Source organism: Cnephaeus nilssonii, assembly GCF_951640355.1.
Source record: "Cnephaeus nilssonii genome assembly, chromosome: 3".
In the NCBI taxonomy this organism is placed as follows: domain Eukaryota; kingdom Metazoa; phylum Chordata; class Mammalia; order Chiroptera; family Vespertilionidae; genus Cnephaeus; species Cnephaeus nilssonii.
The window spans coordinates 50116190-50133792 of record NC_137074.1 but is presented as its reverse complement, the minus strand read 5'-3'; the positions used below and the strand labels follow the sequence as shown (position 1 = coordinate 50133792).

At 38.6% G+C, this 17603-nt stretch overlaps 1 protein-coding gene across 3 annotated transcripts in view; it reads left to right on the top strand.

The window, feature by feature from the left end:
- Positions 1 to 17603, top strand: part of ATP13A4 (ATPase 13A4) — a 136998-nt gene that overhangs the window by 71105 nt on the left and 48290 nt on the right. For 2 of the 3 annotated variants that reach the window (XR_013813314.1, XM_079766492.1), the window contains exons 9-13: positions 6942 to 7076; positions 10256 to 10426; positions 11212 to 11369; positions 11951 to 12139; positions 14541 to 14602. Coding sequence is in view for 2 of the 3 variants with exons in the window: in XM_079766492.1 (XP_079622618.1) it covers positions 6942 to 7076; positions 10256 to 10426; positions 11212 to 11369; positions 11951 to 12139; positions 14541 to 14602 (715 nt within the window). In the remaining variant the exon portion in view is untranslated. The remainder of the gene's footprint in view (positions 1 to 6941; positions 7077 to 10255; positions 10427 to 11211; positions 11370 to 11950; positions 12140 to 14540; positions 14603 to 17603) is intronic. The other variant, XM_079766493.1, reaches the window with a different exon arrangement.

Genomic DNA, 17603 nt, shown 5'->3' with positions numbered 1-17603 from the left:
ATGATGTGTCTTGGTGTGATCCTCTTTGGATTCCTTTTGTTTGGGGTTCTGTGCGCTTCCTGGACTTGTAAGTCTATTTCTTTCACCAGGTGGGGAAGTTTTTGGTCATTATTTCTTCAAATAGGTTTTCAGTATCTTGCTCTCTCTCTTCTTCTGGCACCCCCATAATTCTGATGTTGGTACACTTGAAGTTGTCCCAGAGGATCCTTACACTATCTTCAAATTTTTGGATTCTTTTTGCTTTTCTTGTTGAGTGTTTTTTGCTTCTTTGTATTTCAAATCTTTGACTTGATTCTTGCGATCCTCTAGTCTGCTGTTAGATCTCTGTATAATATTTTTTATTTCAGTCAGTGTATGTTTAATTTCTAGTTGGTCCTTTTTCATATCCCTGAGGGTCTCGCTAAATTTATCGGCCTTTTCTAGAAAATTATTGAAAAACCTTATAACCGTGGTATTGAACTCTATATCCAGTCGTTCGCTTTCTTCCATTTCTTCCATTTGTGATCTATTTCCTTGTCTCCGCATTTTGGCTGCTTCCCTGAGTTGATAGAGTGGCTTTGTGTGCTAGGTGTCCTATAGAGCCCAGTGGCTCAGCCTCCCCAGTTAGCTGAGGTGGACACTCTTGGTGTACCCCTTTATGGGCTATGTGCACAGTCTTGTTGTAGTTAAGCCTTGATTGTTGTTGGTATCACTGGGAGGAATTGACCTCCAGGCCAATTGGCTGTGAGGATCAGCTGTGTCTACTCTGGGAGAACTTCTGTGCTGGAGACACCCTTATGAGACAAGACTTGCAAAAGCCTCTGTGTTCAGCTTGGATGGGGCCGAGTCTCAGGGCGGAGGAGACAACATTGGTTTCCCTGTCAGCCTTGCCCTAAGAGGCCCCTGGGTCTTAGTGTCCTGCGGTAATCGCTGCAAGCACCTCTGAGAGAAAGCTGCCCTCAAGTTTCTCCCCGTTGCCAGACAGTCCAGTTTCACCCCGAATGAGTCTGGGTCTCCAGAGTCTTGCCCAGAACTGGAGTTCAATGCAGTCAGGAGCTTTTGTCTCCTTCCCACTTGAGAAAGCCAGCTGCACTCAGTTGCCTGCCCTCTCTGCGCATGCGTCTCAGTACCTCTGCCTTTTGCAGCTCTGCTGAGTCTCACTGTGCTTTTCTCTTTCCTTCTAGTTGTAGAATTTCCACTCAGCCAGCTTTCCTGTGGTTCTGGATGATGTCCATTTTGTCTTTTAGTTGTAGTTTAGAAATTATTGTGCGAGGCAGCAGTTTAGGTGTTTGCCTATGCCGCCATCTTGGTTTTCTCCATATGACTTTTAGAAACAACCTATCAATTTCTACCAAAAAAAACAAAAAACACAAACAAACTCATGCTGAGATTTTTTATTGGAATTATGTTAAATCTGTAGATTAATTTGTGGAAAATTGACATATTGACAAATTTGGGTCTTGTCACCCATGGATATGGTATATCTCCCTATTTATTTAGGTCTTCTGTGCTTTCTCTTAGTATTTTTCAGGTTTCAGTGTATGGGTCTTTCACACTCTTTTTCAGATTTATTCTTAAGTATTTTTTATATTTTGATGCTGTTATAAATGACATTTAAATGTAAGTATCCAATTGTTCATGTGCTAATAGTTTCCTTACATGTTTGTTAATTACTAGTCTGCTGAATACTAAAGAGAGATTCTCTGCAGGTCTTTGTGGCTGTCCTCTGGACAGTTGTCTCTTCTCTAATACTCTGGGCTGTGAAGTCAAACCACCTTAATCTCCATAGACTTTAAAAAATTTATTATTATTTTTCTTTATTAATTAAGGTATTACATATGTGTCCTTATCCCCCCAATTTTCCCCCACACCCCTGGTGTCCATGTCCATTGGTTAGGACTATATGCATGCATATAAGTCCTTTAATTGATCTCTTCCCACCCACCTACCCTCCCTGCCTTTCTTCTGAGGTTTGACAGTCTGATTGATGCTTCTCTGTCTCTGCATCTGTTTTTGTTCATTAGTTTATGTTGTTCATTATATTCCACAAATGAGTGAGATCATGTGATATTTATCTTTCTCTGACTGGCTTATTTCGCTTAGCATAATGCTCTCTAGGTTCATCCATGCTGTTGCAAATGGGAGGAGTTCCTTCCTTTTTACAGCACCATAGTATTCCATTGTGTAGATGTACCACAGTTTTCTAATCCACTCATCTGCTGACGGGCACTTAGGTTGTTTCCAAATCTTAGCTATTGTAAACTGTGCTGCTATAAACATAAGGGGTGCATATATCCTTTCTGATTGGTGTTTCTAGTTTCTTGGGATATATTCCTAGAAGTGGGATCACTGGGTCAAATAGGAGTTCTATTTTTAGTTTTTTTGAGGAAACTCCATATTATTCTCCACAGTGGCTGCACCAGTCTGCATTCCCACTAGCAGTGCACAAGTGTTCCTTTTTCTCCGCATTCTGGCCAGCACTTATCATTTGTTGATTTGTTGATAGTCATTCTGACAGGTGTGAGGTGGTACCTCATTGTCATTTTGATTTGCATCTCTGGGATGATTAGTGACTTTGAACAGTTTTCATATGCCTCTTGGCCTCTATATGTTCTCTTCCTAAAAGTATCTACTACTTAGGTCCGTTGCCCTCCATAAACTTTTATCTCTGTACTGAACTCAAGTATCCTCTGAGCATAATCTGGGTTCCCTCTCCCTCCGTGGTGGCCTGGAAACTCTCTAAAGGTAGTAAATTGAGCAATTGTAGGGCATTTTTATTTGTTTCCCAATTTCTTTCTTTCTTTCTTTCTTTTTATTTTATTTTGTTTCATATATTTTGTATGGCTTTTTTTTTTCCAGATGGGCAGATAAAGCTGTTTTTTTTTTGTTGTTGTTGTTATATCTTGGCTCAAAACGAATCTTTACCTTTTAAAAATGTCCTGGGCATCTTCTTATCTTAATTTTCTATGATAAAATATTTTGAACATATACAACAATGCAGAGACTATGATAGTGAAAACTCATGTACCTATCAGCCAGATTCAATGATTATCAACTCATTGAATTTTTTTTCTTCTGTTCTACTTCCTCCTTCACCTTGGATTATTTTTGAACTATTCCAGCTGCCATGTCATTTCATTAAAAAACATTTTAATATATACCTAAAAGGTAAAGACTCCCTTTCAATTCCTTTAGCATATCGAAAATAATAATCTTATAATTTAAGAAATCATAAACTATACAGGCAGTGTTGAAATTTATCAACTGAGTCAGAAGTGTGTATGTGTGTGCATGCACATATACTAGTATACTTATAATATACATATACAGTCTATAAATTTTCAAATCAGAATCCAAATAAAGTCCATATGCAGTTGGTTGATAGGTCACAAGTTTATTTAGATCCACACTTTCTGTCTTCCATATCTTATTTTTTTCTTGCAATTTTTGAAAATTATATTTATTAGGTGACATTGGTAAACAAAATTATATAGGTTTTAAATGTACAATTCTATGATACATCATCTGTATGTTGCATTGTGTGCCCATTACCCAAAGTCAAATATTCTTTCCATGCATGTCTTTTGATAAAGAAAATAAGTGGTTCATCCCATGGTTTCCACAGTTCAGATTATATTAATTGCATACTCATGAAATTATTTAACATCATTTTCTACTCCTTGTATTTCCTATAAATTGGTAGTCAGATCTGAGGCTTGTATTTTGGCAAGAATGCTTCTTAGTTAGCATTGTGTACTTCTATTGACAGGTATCTGATGTCTTCTTTTTGTGATATTAGTAGACATAAATGCTCATGATCGAGATTTATTATTTTATTAGGAATTTCAAATTTCTATTTCTATCAAGCCATATTTATATATTAAGTGGACTATTTAAGTAAATAGTCCAAAAAACTATTTCATTATCTGGAGATACAGTTTAAGAAAGTCTGTAGTATAAAAAGGCTATTCCTCTTTATCAGCTTTCAAAATAATGCGTTAATCCTCTAGCATTTTCAAAGGTGTTTTTTTTTCTTAGTGTCATTGTGAATGTACAAGGTTAAACATGGTTGATACATTTCCATCCATTGCAGTTTTTGTTTTTATTCTTATTCAAATCATCCCATTTTTGGCCATTCAGAGCCTCTTTAGGTTGGCTCTTGAGTTCCTTGGACATGATCCTGTAGTCTCTGAATGTTTTAATGATTGCTGATATAACAAGTATTCCAAACTCATTTTGAATAATTCTTGCTCCAAACTGAGTCATACCCATTTTCCCAAGGAGCTCTTAGGTATGGTACTTGGAGACATCAATCAGAGCATAAGGAGTGCTCATTTCTATGGTGTTACTAATTGTTTCTAGGCCTTTTCAGAGGGCATACCAAGGAAAGAATATAAAGATAAAATACATTATGGAGTTCGTATGGACCGTTCCAATTCATGTTTAGAAACATGGGTTTTTATTTACCGTTGTTAATTGTACTATTGTCTCTCCTTTCTCCATACCTAAAATGGGGATTCTCAATGACAGCAATAAATTACTCATTTGCTTTATCCTGTTATGCACAATAATCTCAAAATAACAAACCAACACACCCAGCAACAATATGATTCTAATCCCTTTTCTCTCTACCTTATATAATTATTCTCTCTATAGTTACCATTTTTGCTTTTGTTTGGCTTATTCTTACATTCATAATATTTAGAGCTATATAGTATATTTACAGAATAGGACACATTTATGCTGCTGATTTTAGATATCAGGAGTGTAACATATGCACTTAATTTATATTTCCTGATATATACATTTTACATACTTAACTATGTTTCATGGAAAGAGATGTAAATATTCTTCATTCATTGTTTTAGCTGCATAGTACTGTCTTGTGTGGAGGAGTCATTGTTTACTCTGTCAGTTCTCTACCGAAGGATTATTTTTTTCAGTTTGTTACTATGACAAACAGCGCTGTAATAAAAAAAAAAAATCCTTGTGCATATGTCTTTTCATACTTTTTGTGTCTGTTCATAGCTTTGCCAGTGTATTGGTATAGAAGTAAAATTGCTGAGTTACAGAATAAATGCATTTTCACTTTTAAGGGATAGATATTGCCAAGTTCATTTCCTTAGACTTTGTACCAGTTTGCATTTGCACCAGAAATGTGTGAAAGTGCCTGTTTCCTCACCGTCTTGCAAACAGAATATACTGGCAAACATTTAGACTTTTCTAATCAGATAGGTGAGCAATGTTATGTCATATATATTTCTCATTTTTTCTTTAGGAAATAATTAAAAACTTATGGAGTTGTTGCAAGAATAGTCCATATTACCTCTTTCCTGAGCCATTTAAGAAGAAGTTGCTGACATGTGGCTCCATAACCCTCCGTACTTTAGTGTATGTTTCTTACAGATGAGGACATTCTTCTACATAAATGGCAGAATGAACATTAATAACAGAAAATGAACATTGACATATTAATACCAGCAAAAGCTCAGACCTAGTCAAATTGCTCCAATGGTTTCTTGTTCTTTATAGGGAAGCACTTATGAGTGCACAATAGGGTTATTTGCAATGTCTCTTTAATCTTCATTTTTTCCTTGACCTTGACTCTTTGATCTGGTTATTTTGTAGAATGTCCCTGAACGTGGATTTGTTTGATGTTTCCTCATAGTTAAATTCAGGTTATGCATTTTTTAGCTGGCATGTCACAGAAGTAATGCTGAGTTCTCACGGCTTCCTTTCATGTGGTACATACTTTAAATTTGTCCTATTACTACTGAAATTAGTGTGGATTACTTAATTAAATGGTGTCTGCCAGGTTTTTCTATTGTAAATTTACTTTTTTCTCTTTGTAATTAGTAGTTATTTTGTTAAGAGATACTTTGAGACTATATATCATCCTCATCAAATTTTCACCCACTAGTTTTAGTGTCCATTGATGTCCCTTGGCTAGATTAAATATTGCTTCAATAATTAAATGGTGATTTTCTAATTTTATCTTTCCTTCTACATTAATGGATTGCCATTTACATCTATATTACTTCTCCATCTGTCTACTGAAAACCATCAATTTATACTGTTGTCTTCAATTCTATGGAGACCAGAGTTCATTCTGGTTATATTTATAACTTCCTTGCTTCAGTGAGAAATCTGCCTCCCACAAGGTCTTTATATCTAGTTATTGTGTCAGTCTTACCTGGATGTAACTCATTATCAGTCACTGCTGATGCCCCCCCGCACTCGCATGCTAGGACTTCAATATCTGTCACCAGGCCAGTGCCATTCTGGGGGCCCTTTTCTTCCTACACGGGCTCTGACACCCTGCACCAGGCCATCCTTCTTAGGTTCCAACATCCACACAAGCTACCACCCCATCTCCCCCTCACTCAGACACCTGGATGGGCACCTATCTTGCTTAAGTCCTTATAGCTTTGGGACTGAATAAGGGAAGAAAGAAGTAAAGGAAGGCAGGAAAGCAGGAAGGAAAGAAGGAAGGAATTTTCATTTTTCTTACTATGAGTAAGAATGAGCATCTTTTCAAATGTTTAACATGCCCCTTGCAATTTCTGTGTGTACTGGTATGTGTGTGGTGGAGGGGAGACTATCTGTTAACATGTCCTATCAATTTTGCTATACATCTCTCTCTCTTTTTTAAGGAATTCTATGTATTAGGAATATTAATCTTTGTCTATACTTTCAGTTTCAAACATGTTTTCTGAATTTCTCATTCATTTTTTCTTTATTTATTTATTTTTTTGCCTCACGAAGGTTTTTTATTTATTTTTTTGTAATTGAATGTATTGCTTTTCTTCTGATTGTTTCTGGATTTTTAAATCAATGTTGAGGAATAACCTTTTTAAAAGTGCCCTGGTTGCTTTCTTAATTGATCTCTAATTTAGGCAGATGTTGGACTATGTTTTTGTGGGAAAAAGAACTGACTCGACTCTGTCTTCTCACACTTTCAGCTGGAGTCGAAGAGCTGGAGTCACGCTTTCTCGTCCCCGGAGACCTATTAATTTTGACAGGGAACAAAGTGCAAATGCCATGTGATGCCATCCTGCTTGATGGCAGCTGTGTGGTGAATGAAGGCATGCTGACAGGTGAGGTTCTGTCTCCTTCTTCTGCTTTCCCAGTGCTCCCAGGCTCCTTTACCTGAATGACAAGGGCAACGTGTGGGGCAGTTGTGGGCCCTTCCCATTCCCACGAATCTCATTAACAGTTCTGCCCTGGATATATCTGAGAGCTCAATTCAAAGCTGCTTTCTGTGTACTGATTTTGATACAGTGGTCACTTTTTGAGTCCTGAGCATTTCCTTCTTGAACAAAGGGTTCTTACAACCCTGTGATTTACTTTAAAATATTGTAGAGATCATTAGACGTTTCCGAATTATCTGTGGTTCTTATATTTAGTATTTTTTATATAAAATTTGTCTTCAGATAAACTTGAGGGTTTGAAAACATTCAAGAACATCCTGAAACCCACAGAGTTAAGTGAAAGCTCTTCCTAGCTTTGCTTGAAAATGTTGAAAAAGTTCACGATGCAGGATTTGGCAAACCTGGGTATTTGGGACTAACTGGAGTTCATTTTTAAATAGCATGCTGGAGCTGGGCAGGTTCTTAGAGGTCATTGCATCTCATTGATAAGAAAACTGAGGTCCAGAGAGGAGAAGTAACTTGCTCAAGGTCGCAGTGCTTTGAATTCTCACTCCCGTATGCATTTATTAGGAGGTGGTGTGTCAATATTTCTGTAAGTTAAAGAAGAGTCATAAAGTCTTTCAGAGACTAAACGGGAGGCTGCGAATACACACTGACATCCTGTGGTTCCTATTAAAGTCCAAGTCAAATCCCTTTGTCAGAAAGGTATGAAATGGAAACAAACACACACCTCACTCCTATGTGAACTTACCGAAACAAACAAAAAAAAAAGCAAAGAAAACATGGCAGGTCTGTTTCCTTTTCCTAAGGAATCCTTAGATTTATAAACATCCCTTAGTGCTCAGACTTTTGCAATGCCAAGTGGCCCTAGCATACAGGAACATGTGTCTGACTTTATACTGCCCACTCTGCAGCAACCAGTGGAAGTTTTACAAGCTTTGTTCCTCAGAAGCCATCACTACTTTCACAACTTCATTTACCACCTGTGTTTGCACTTCAACCCACTGCAACCTGCCCCTCTCCCTTCACTGGCCAAAGTCACTAATCACTAATGTCTCAATTGCCAAATCCAATGGATTCTTTAAAAAAAAGAATATATATATATATATATATATATATATATATATATATATATATTTGATTTCAGAGAGGAAGGGGGAGAGAGAGAGAGATAGAAACCTCAATGATGAGGAGAATCATTGATCGGCTGCCTCCTACACGTCCCCCACTGGGGATCGAGCCCATAACCTGGGCATATACCCTGACCGGGAGTTGAACCATGATCTCTTGGTTTATAGGTTAATGCTCAACCACTGAGCCATGCCGGCAGGACCCAATGGAGTCTTTAAATTTATCTTTTTATTGACCTCTCCGCTGGTTTTGACTATTCTCACCATCTCTTTCTTCTGAAAATTCTCTTCTCCCTAACTTTCCAAGGTGATGCTGTCTCTCTGAGTTCTTCTGCCACCAACCAAGCTGGTCAGCTTCCTGTGCTGTTCCTCTTCCCCCATTTTTTTGATTGTTGCTGCTATGTCTTCTTACCCTACACTCAGTTTCTAAGTGGTCTTCTCATTGCCTGTATATCACCTCTAAGGTGATGAACTCTGACTAAAATCTTCCTTCAAACCTCTCCTCTGAGCTCCAGACCCAAATAAGTTTCTAACCAGCTACAAAACATCTCAACATGGTTGTTACACAGGCCTCTCCAAATCAAGGTGATCAAAGGCAATTCCTCCTTCCTCCTATATCCCTACATTGATAAATAATGGCACCCTCTGCTCATTCTCCAAAGTCAGACACCAGGAAGCCACTTTCAATTTATCTGTCCCTCTAAACTGACAATATAAAATACTAGAGGCCCGGTGCACAAAATTCATGCACTCAGGGGTAAGGGGGGGGTGGGGAGACCCTCAGCCCAGCCTGCACCCTCTCGCAGTCCAGGAGCCCTTGGGGGAGAGGGCCTAAGCTGTCAGTCAGACATCCTTAGTGCTGCCGCGGAGGCAGGAGCAGCTCCCATCACCGCTGCTGCACTTGCCAGCTATGAGCCCAGCTTCTGGCTAAGCAGCGCTCCCCCCTGTGGGAGTGCACTGACCACCAGGGGGAAGCTCCTGCATTCAACGGGATCAGGCAGAAACCTGCTCTCCAACATCCTCCAAGGGGTTCCGGATTGTGAGAGGGCTCAGGCCAGGCTGAGGGACCCCATTAGTTCATGATCAGGGCTGGGGAGGGATGTGGAGGTTGGACAACTGCGGAGGGACTTTGGGAGGGCTCCACGGCATGTCTGGCCCATTTCACTCAGTCCCAATCAGCTGGAACCTAGCAGTAAACTATCCTACAGGTCAGAGCATCTGCCCCCTGGTGGTCAGTGCATATCATAGCGAGCAGTTGAGGGGCCTTAGCATATCATTAGCATATTATGCCTTGATTGGTTGAACAGCTGGCCGGATGACCAGATACTTAGCATATTAGGCTTTTATTATATAGGATTCCCCAAGTTTTGTAGCTTCTTACTTCCTTATTTTTCAAATCCAGCACTTCCTTTCTACTCCCACTGCCAGCTGCCATATTTCAAACCTCATGTTTTCCAGTGGGGATTCTTCTGATCATTTTCCAGCTCAATGTCCAGCCTCTAACCTAACAAAACAGTTAAACATCTCCCCATTCCCTTTCTGCCACTAGGGCCTATGGGAAAAACACATACACACACACACACAAAAAAAAAAAACCCACAAAAAAACAACAACACAATGCAACATGCACTTAGGGCCCCGCAGGCTTTGGCTCCTCCATAGGTCTCATGGCCCTTTATTCCCAACACCCCCACATTCTAAACTGTACATTTTGCTATTTCCTACATAGTTATTTCAGCATCCATGTTTGGTTTTATAGTACTCAAAGTATTTATAACATGTCATTATATTTATTTGTTACATGTATGTGTTCTTCTCCGACTACGGACCTCTTAAACAAGCACTATGTTCCTCCTTGTATTTCTAGTGTCTAGGGTTGTCCCTGCCCCGTGGCAGGCTCACAACAAACATCTCCTATAGGATGTGTGAGTGCATGCATGATTTAAATGAGTGAGGGCATCTTGACTCACAAAGTGCATGGCTTGTTTTCCATAGGAGAAAGTATCCCAGTCACTAAGACGCCATTACCTAAGATGGATAGCTCTGTGCCCTGGAAAACACAGAGTGAAGTGGATTACAAACGGCACATCCTCTTCTGTGGAACAGAGGTTATCCAGGCCAAGGGAGCTTGCTCCAGGACTGTGAGAGCTGTGGTACTGCAGACTGGTTAGTCAGCATCTCTTCCTCCCATTTTGTCATTTTAATTAAATGTTCTTGTTCAGTTTACTTAATGTCTTAAATTTATTAGGTATGGAGCAGTCTTTAGAAAACAAACCAAATATACTAAATTTATATATTTTAAATGTGAATTGAACTATGGCATATGCCTTTTAAAAATACTATTTATGTGCTTTGTAGTTTATAAACTACTTGCATATATAGTACTTGCAAAACAAGTGCCGACATGAGTCATCTGGGGCCCACACAATTCAAGTGGACTTTCACAAACCATACAGCCAGGCACTGGCTGAGCTGGACCCAGAACTCAGGTCTTTTAACCTCAAATCCTGAGTTCTTTCTAGGCAGGACTAGAAACAGAAAACTTGACATTCAAACGTAATAGAAATTGAACCCATCAGTATTTACTGGGCCCCTTACTTTAAATTCAAGTGACGTGTGTGTGTGTGTGTGTGTGTGTGTGTGTGTGTGTGTGTAAAAGAGAGAGAGTGAGCATGTGTGTGTGTGCATGCATGCTCATGAGTCGTTCCCTGTCTCTGGAATGCATTGGAATTGAAAGTAGAGGGAAGGAAGGCCAGAGTAATAAGCTCTGAAATAGATATTTCCATTCTGGCACTGAGATATTTTCTCAATTACCCTGTAATTGCACTTGGGGTTAAATGCTGTTTAAATGACTCTAGAGGAAACAAAGGCAATGTTGGACTGAGGTTTAGAAGAGCACCAGCATAGGATTTGTCACCCTGAGAGGGTGGGGTGTGTGTTTATTGCTTCAGGATTCAACACTGCAAAGGGGGACCTCGTGAGATCCATCTTGTATCCCAAGCCGATGAACTTTAAGCTCTACCGGGATGCCATCAGGTTCCTCCTGTGCCTCGTAGGGACCGCCACCATTGGGATGATCTATACTTTATGTGTCTACGTGCTCAGCGGGGTAAGCTGCTTTTGTTACATGTACATACATACTCACCCATGTCTGTTTTATACTCTACATGTTGACCTTAATTTAGGGATTACAAACATGGGAAACAAAGCCAAGCACTGAAACTGACCTATGTACTCCCAAGCTCTCCAACATAAGCAATTGATCACCAAGGTCCATAATAACAATTCGATCTAATGGGATAAAACATTTTGCTTATTGAGATATCCACATGATTCTACGCTTGCACAATATTTCCTTACATTATTTTTAATCTGAGAATATATTTATTGCAATAATGTAATATTCAGTAGCTATGATATGAGAAATATTAATTGGTGAGAGTACATGGCAAATTGGCCCACGGTTGCCTGCTGGTAGCATATGAATCGTTTACAAGCCTTTTTCATTGCACTTTGGCAAAATGTATTGAGAACCAAAATATGTTCATACCCTGTGACCCATGTTTGACTTGCTTATATTATTTCTAAAATTTTAATCTAAATAAGTAAACAAAAAGAAGGAAAAAGTCATTTGCACAAAGCTTTTTGTGATTGATTTATCTGTGATAGTGAGAGTGAGGTATCTTGCAGGAAGCTCCTGGGGAGGTGGTGAAGAAAGCCCTGGATGTCATCACAATTGCAGTTCCTCCTGCTCTACCTGCTGCCCTGACCACAGGCATTATCTATGCCCAGAGGAGGCTAAAGAAGAGAGGCATCTTTTGCATCAGTCCCCAGAGGATCAATGTATGTGGGCAATTAAACCTTGTCTGCTTTGACAAGGTATGTGTGTTTCATCTTCATGCTCACCCCCATTTTAATCATCATTGTCATCCTGTATAAGTGCTTTACACTCTCATGAGTCGGGAAACAGGATGTGGGTATCTGACTTCACTTTATCCCTGGTTGGCTGTGTGACCTAGGAATGATACATCTCGTGAGCTCTCAGATTATAGGGTTTAGAGAAGGGACAGTAGGTACTGCATTAGAGAATCTTTTAGGATCCTTCCATCTCCAATGGTCTATGAAACACAATTAATTAAAATAGCATTCTGTATATCACCAAAACCCTCAGAGAATGAAATTTAAATCTTTTATTATGATTACTGTTGTATCCCTGATGTTAAGAATATTGCTTGGCATAGTCAGTATTCAATAAATATTCATTGAATTAATGAATGAGTGAGTGAATGGATGGGTGAATGAATGGAAAAGGAAGGTTTTGTTTAAAGTTATCCTTGATTATATGGCAGTTACTCCCAGCCAGCTTCTTATTCTACCTTCTCTTGAAGGTATTCTTCTAGTCTGTATACACATATGCTGGTGTAAAGATGGAAGCTGTGAGAGGATAAGATGGAAATGAAAGGTGGTTTTGTGCCTGGGTCTTAATTTATAAAGGTGACTGAGTGATGACAGGGAAAGGTCAATGTTATTCACATTCCCTCTAGAAAGAAGAGGCATAGCTCACCGGGCAAGGCCACAGGAAGCATGCCAGGTTTGGATCAGGAAGCAAAGCAGGAGTGAGGGGAGTGCTTAAGCCATGGTCTTTATTGAGGTTTCTGCAGGAAATGCAAGGCAAGGCAGGGTAAACAACTGACGGTTGGCTAGTTTGAATGGTTCTGGTGAGCTTTGGGCTGTAGAGATGGTCCCTAGTTGTCTGATACCTGGCCCTGGGGTGAGTAAGGAAGAGGAATATTGTCTCCCGGGGAGTGTGACCAGAGAGAGGGGAGGTTTGGCTACCCAATGGTTAGTTTGCATAGCAAATATGTGCTCTTGCCTGAGTTCCTTGCTGTCTCTTCTACTAGAGGTGGTGTCTCTTCAGCTAGAAATACTTTTCAAGATGTCAAACAATACAAAAATACTTAAAATATGTACAATACAAAACTATTATAGGCAGGAGATTATGGACAAAGGCATAGAGTCTAAAGAGCAATAAAATGTGGTTTTGACCAGAGCAGGACATTAGTAATGGAAAAGCGTGTTTATAAACCTTGAATGTCTGGCTAAGAAATATTTCTTTAGGCAGTGGGAAGCTATTGAAGGTTTTTATTTTTCATTGTTGCCTTTCCTTTTCTTATTCTTTTTATTGTGGTAAAATATACATAATATAAAATTTACCATTTTAACCTTCTTAAGTGGCTTTAAGTGCATTCAAATTATTATGCAACCATCACCACCACCCATCTCCAGAATTCTATTCACCTTACCAAACATAAGTCTGTACCCAATAAACAATACATTGAAGATTTTTGACAGCAAATAATTAATGAGATCGGAGCTATATTATCTAATCAAACTATCTACCAAGAACAGAAGGTTAATGTGGCTTTTGCTACCATTTCAGCATTATTTTGTGATCAAACTAGCATTATAAGGAAAGATGTTCTATTTATGAAATCATATTATCCTTGGACTTGGAAAAAGAAATGGGGTGGGAAGATAATTGTGACAAGAATTTGAATATTAAATAAATAATTATTATGAGTAATTATCATTATTATCAGCTCTTACTCTATGCCAGACATTAAATTAAGCACTTTATTGTATTATCTCATTTAATCTTCACAACAACTTTATATGATTATAACCATGTTACAGGAAACAGCTCTGATGTTTAGAGGAATTCAGTAATTTGCCTAGATCACACAGTTGGTGTTTTAGCCCAGATAAACTCTTCATCATTACACTACACTGAGAAAAGTACCAACAAGCACCTTTTAACTAAGTGTGTGTCAAATAACAAACCATTTCTTGAGGACAATAGAAAACTCTCCTACTCCCATTACTTATTTCTGATGACACACTTTTAACTTCTGCAATAAGAACTGGGATTCACCCATTATTTTTAGCTCTTGTAGGCTTACCAAGAACTTTCCCACTTCTTTAATCTGGCCTTAGAATCTCAGAACAAGCCTCTGAAATATGTAAGGCAGATTTGGCTTTCTTCCTTTCATTGCTGAGATCACTAAAGTGCAGAGATTAAGTGCTTGCTGGCCATACAACTGGGATGAGCTCATCCAAGCTTCCCCCGGGAGTCCAGATACCCACCTCACTGTGTTCTTGCTTGAAGTTCTGATCTCTATAAAATTTTGTGGCATATGTTATTCTATTAAGACAAACCTTATTTGTCTTCACAATGGAGAGCTAGATCTTCAGAGTAAACTGAGTGCTTGTTTCTGTTTAGACAGGCACCTTGACAAGGGAGGGCTTGGATCTCTGGGGAGTCATGCCCTGCGATAAGAATGGGTGAGTACTGTCCACGTAAAAGCATCCAAACCTGTAGAGAACTTTCACAAGAGGTGACTTGAGCCAAAACTGACAACAGTTGCTGGCAAGCAAGACCTCAAGTGCTATGGAGAATGACAGTTTTGCAATTTCTTTTATGCGTTTGAAATTAAGGAGGGAACATAGGAAGACTGCATAGGGTGAAAGCAAGGAAGGGGTTGGGTTATAGGATAGTTCGCAAGACTTTGTGCTCTTTTGAGGGTGATTATTTCAAAGGTGCATTAACCTAGATCAGTGGTTCCCAACATGGGGCACATGCCCCACAGGGGGACAATTTGATTTTTAGGGGGGGCAATTTTAGAATGAGTTATTAACAGTGAATTTTTTGCATTTCTTATGGTTCTAGGGGCCTCATATTCAGTATATAAATATATATCGTGAGATATTTATGCATTTCAATTCTCTATGATGCGTTTTGAAACTTTATTTGCTATTTTTTCATATTACTTCATATTATTATTTTTTTAAACAGTTTCTTAGTGTTTTTTTCCTCAGTACTTCAACTGTCCTTTCCTTCTTTTACTTTTCTCTTTCATGGATGCCATGTTCTTTGGAAGCTTGTTTAGACCAAATTAATGGCCTTTTAGGCTTCCTCCACGTGAATAGGAGTTCACTTTTTGAGTAATAAGAATTATATGTTACGGGGGGGAGGGGCATCAGGATTTTAGAGATGCTTAGGAGGGGCATGGCCAAAAAAGGGACCTAGATGCACAAAACAATGTATAGGGCCTGCTTAAGGCAAAGATAAACCTTTTATTAAATAAGTTATAGGCCTGGGCATAACTATCCACCATGACTACCCAGTTAGGAATTTTTGACCAGATCACCTGTGAGGTTACTTTCCATAGAATCCCTTTTCACCCATAGTACCTTGGACTAAATGCACTGCATTTTTCTTTTCCTGGAACTTTGTGTTTTCTTAGGAAAATTAACAATAGAGACAATTTAGCTTTGGCTTTGGTGAGCAGTGATTGCCAGCATAGCTTCATTTAATGTCTGCTTCTTAATGGTTCCACTAATACTTTCTGCTAAAACCTGTTTGCCCCTGTCCCAGCCCCTGCCACATGCCGCACACAAACCCAGGAGATGAAGGAGAAGTTTTGACACTGCATTCAAATCCTTGCTAAAATACAATTTGCAGTCAGCATATTAGGGGACTGAAGTTGGCCCAGTGTAACCTCAGTTGGCCCCGTAGGACACTCTCCTTCAAAGCCTTCTTCTGTGCCAGGAGGAAGGACACCCTATTCACCTTTGTACAATGAAGTTCATTAAAAGGAACGTCCGTGGAGCTGGGGCCAGTGTACTCATTTTCCTTGGTATTCTAGTTCTGAGAATTCCACGTTTTGGCTGCCCCAGAACTCCTCAGTTTGGGCAGCTTTCAGTTCCAGGTAGGGATTTGCATAACCTCTCCTGAGGCCCCCTGGCGGCCATGACTTGGATTACTTCTCTTCCAGCTTTTCTCTCTGCAACTTCCAGCGTGAACAGAAAACTTTCGACATTTCCTTCATTAATGAAGGTATTTCTCACTTACAAACTAAAACGCAAAGCATTTTAGTCATAAAAGGATCATAGCATTCTTCTGCATTATGCAGACGACATACAATTTATCCACAAAATATTTTAATTACAAGTGTGTAATACATTTTCATATTAAAACCTGAATATAAAGTGTTCATAAACAAGTCTGTTTCCTGGGTTAAATAAATTGATCTTGGTACTTGGTCTACAGAAGAAGCCTTTTATCAGTATACATTTTCTGAAGTTCTATTTATTTTCCTTGAAGGTAGATTTGGATATATCTCTGGTCTCCTTGTTCATTAATATTTTTCTGTTTCAGCTTCAACAAAAAGTTTATGCATTTATTAAAATATGTAAACATCTTGAGAGCAATATTTTTATTATTTACATTTGTGTTCCTTATTCTGTAGCACTATATCAGGTGCAAAAGGTAGATGCACAGTATATGTTTGTTCATCCAAAACGAACTAAACGCGTTCCATCTTTTGAATGCTATTCTACTTATTGAATTGACATCAGACTTATTTATTAAGCTTTTTATTTCTAAACAAAACTTGACAAATTTAAATAAAAATAATTCATATAATATTTAAGCTATTGATTAATAGGCCCATTACTCTTTATTCCTGCCTTCCTTCAAAAAAGTGAAAGCTGGTTTCAAATGACTTAAATAACAATTTAAAATTAAACAAAATTACCAACTTTAATTCATAACATGAGAGAAAGCAGATTCAATTCTAGGTAAGAAGTTAGCCTCCGACTTATAGTCTATTAAATATCTTCTGATAAAAGGTGAGCCATAATAAGTCTTAGCTTTTCCAAAAAGGGCTTGCACAATGTGCTGGATACTTAAAGAACTTCTGGCACACTACCGGGGCTATCTGAGTTTGAAAATCTCAGGCATTCAAATAAAAATACAAGGACAGGGATAAGAGAAGAGTTCTATTTATTTGTTGTGTAAACTAGAGTCTGGCCCAATCTCAGGAATTCAGAATTACATACTGATGATAATGCGTGTGCCATGTGAAAAATAAGATTCCATTTTCCCTGATTTGTGTGAGCTTAAGCATCCATGTGGATCACACTGCTGGTGGCTTCTTTCTTTTACATGTTTACCAAAATGCCAGGGGCCTATTGTGAACTACGAAGATAATGTAATCCTTTGATATATAATAATAGATATGATCAACAGGGTCAGTAATCAGCCAAGAGGTTTTGAACTCTTAGAGAAGCTTGGATGAGGAAGCCAGCAAGAAATATGGCTGGAATATAAGTTAACACTGTGATGTGGAGACTTTCAAAAACAAAAGGCTAGAACAACCTAAGGCAGTATTTAAAGAAATGCAGTGTCCATATCATGAGAAGTAATAATCTGATCCTTAAGACCACATTTTTAAGGCCAACTATGACAAATAAAAACGTATTCAAGAAAGTAACTAGAAAA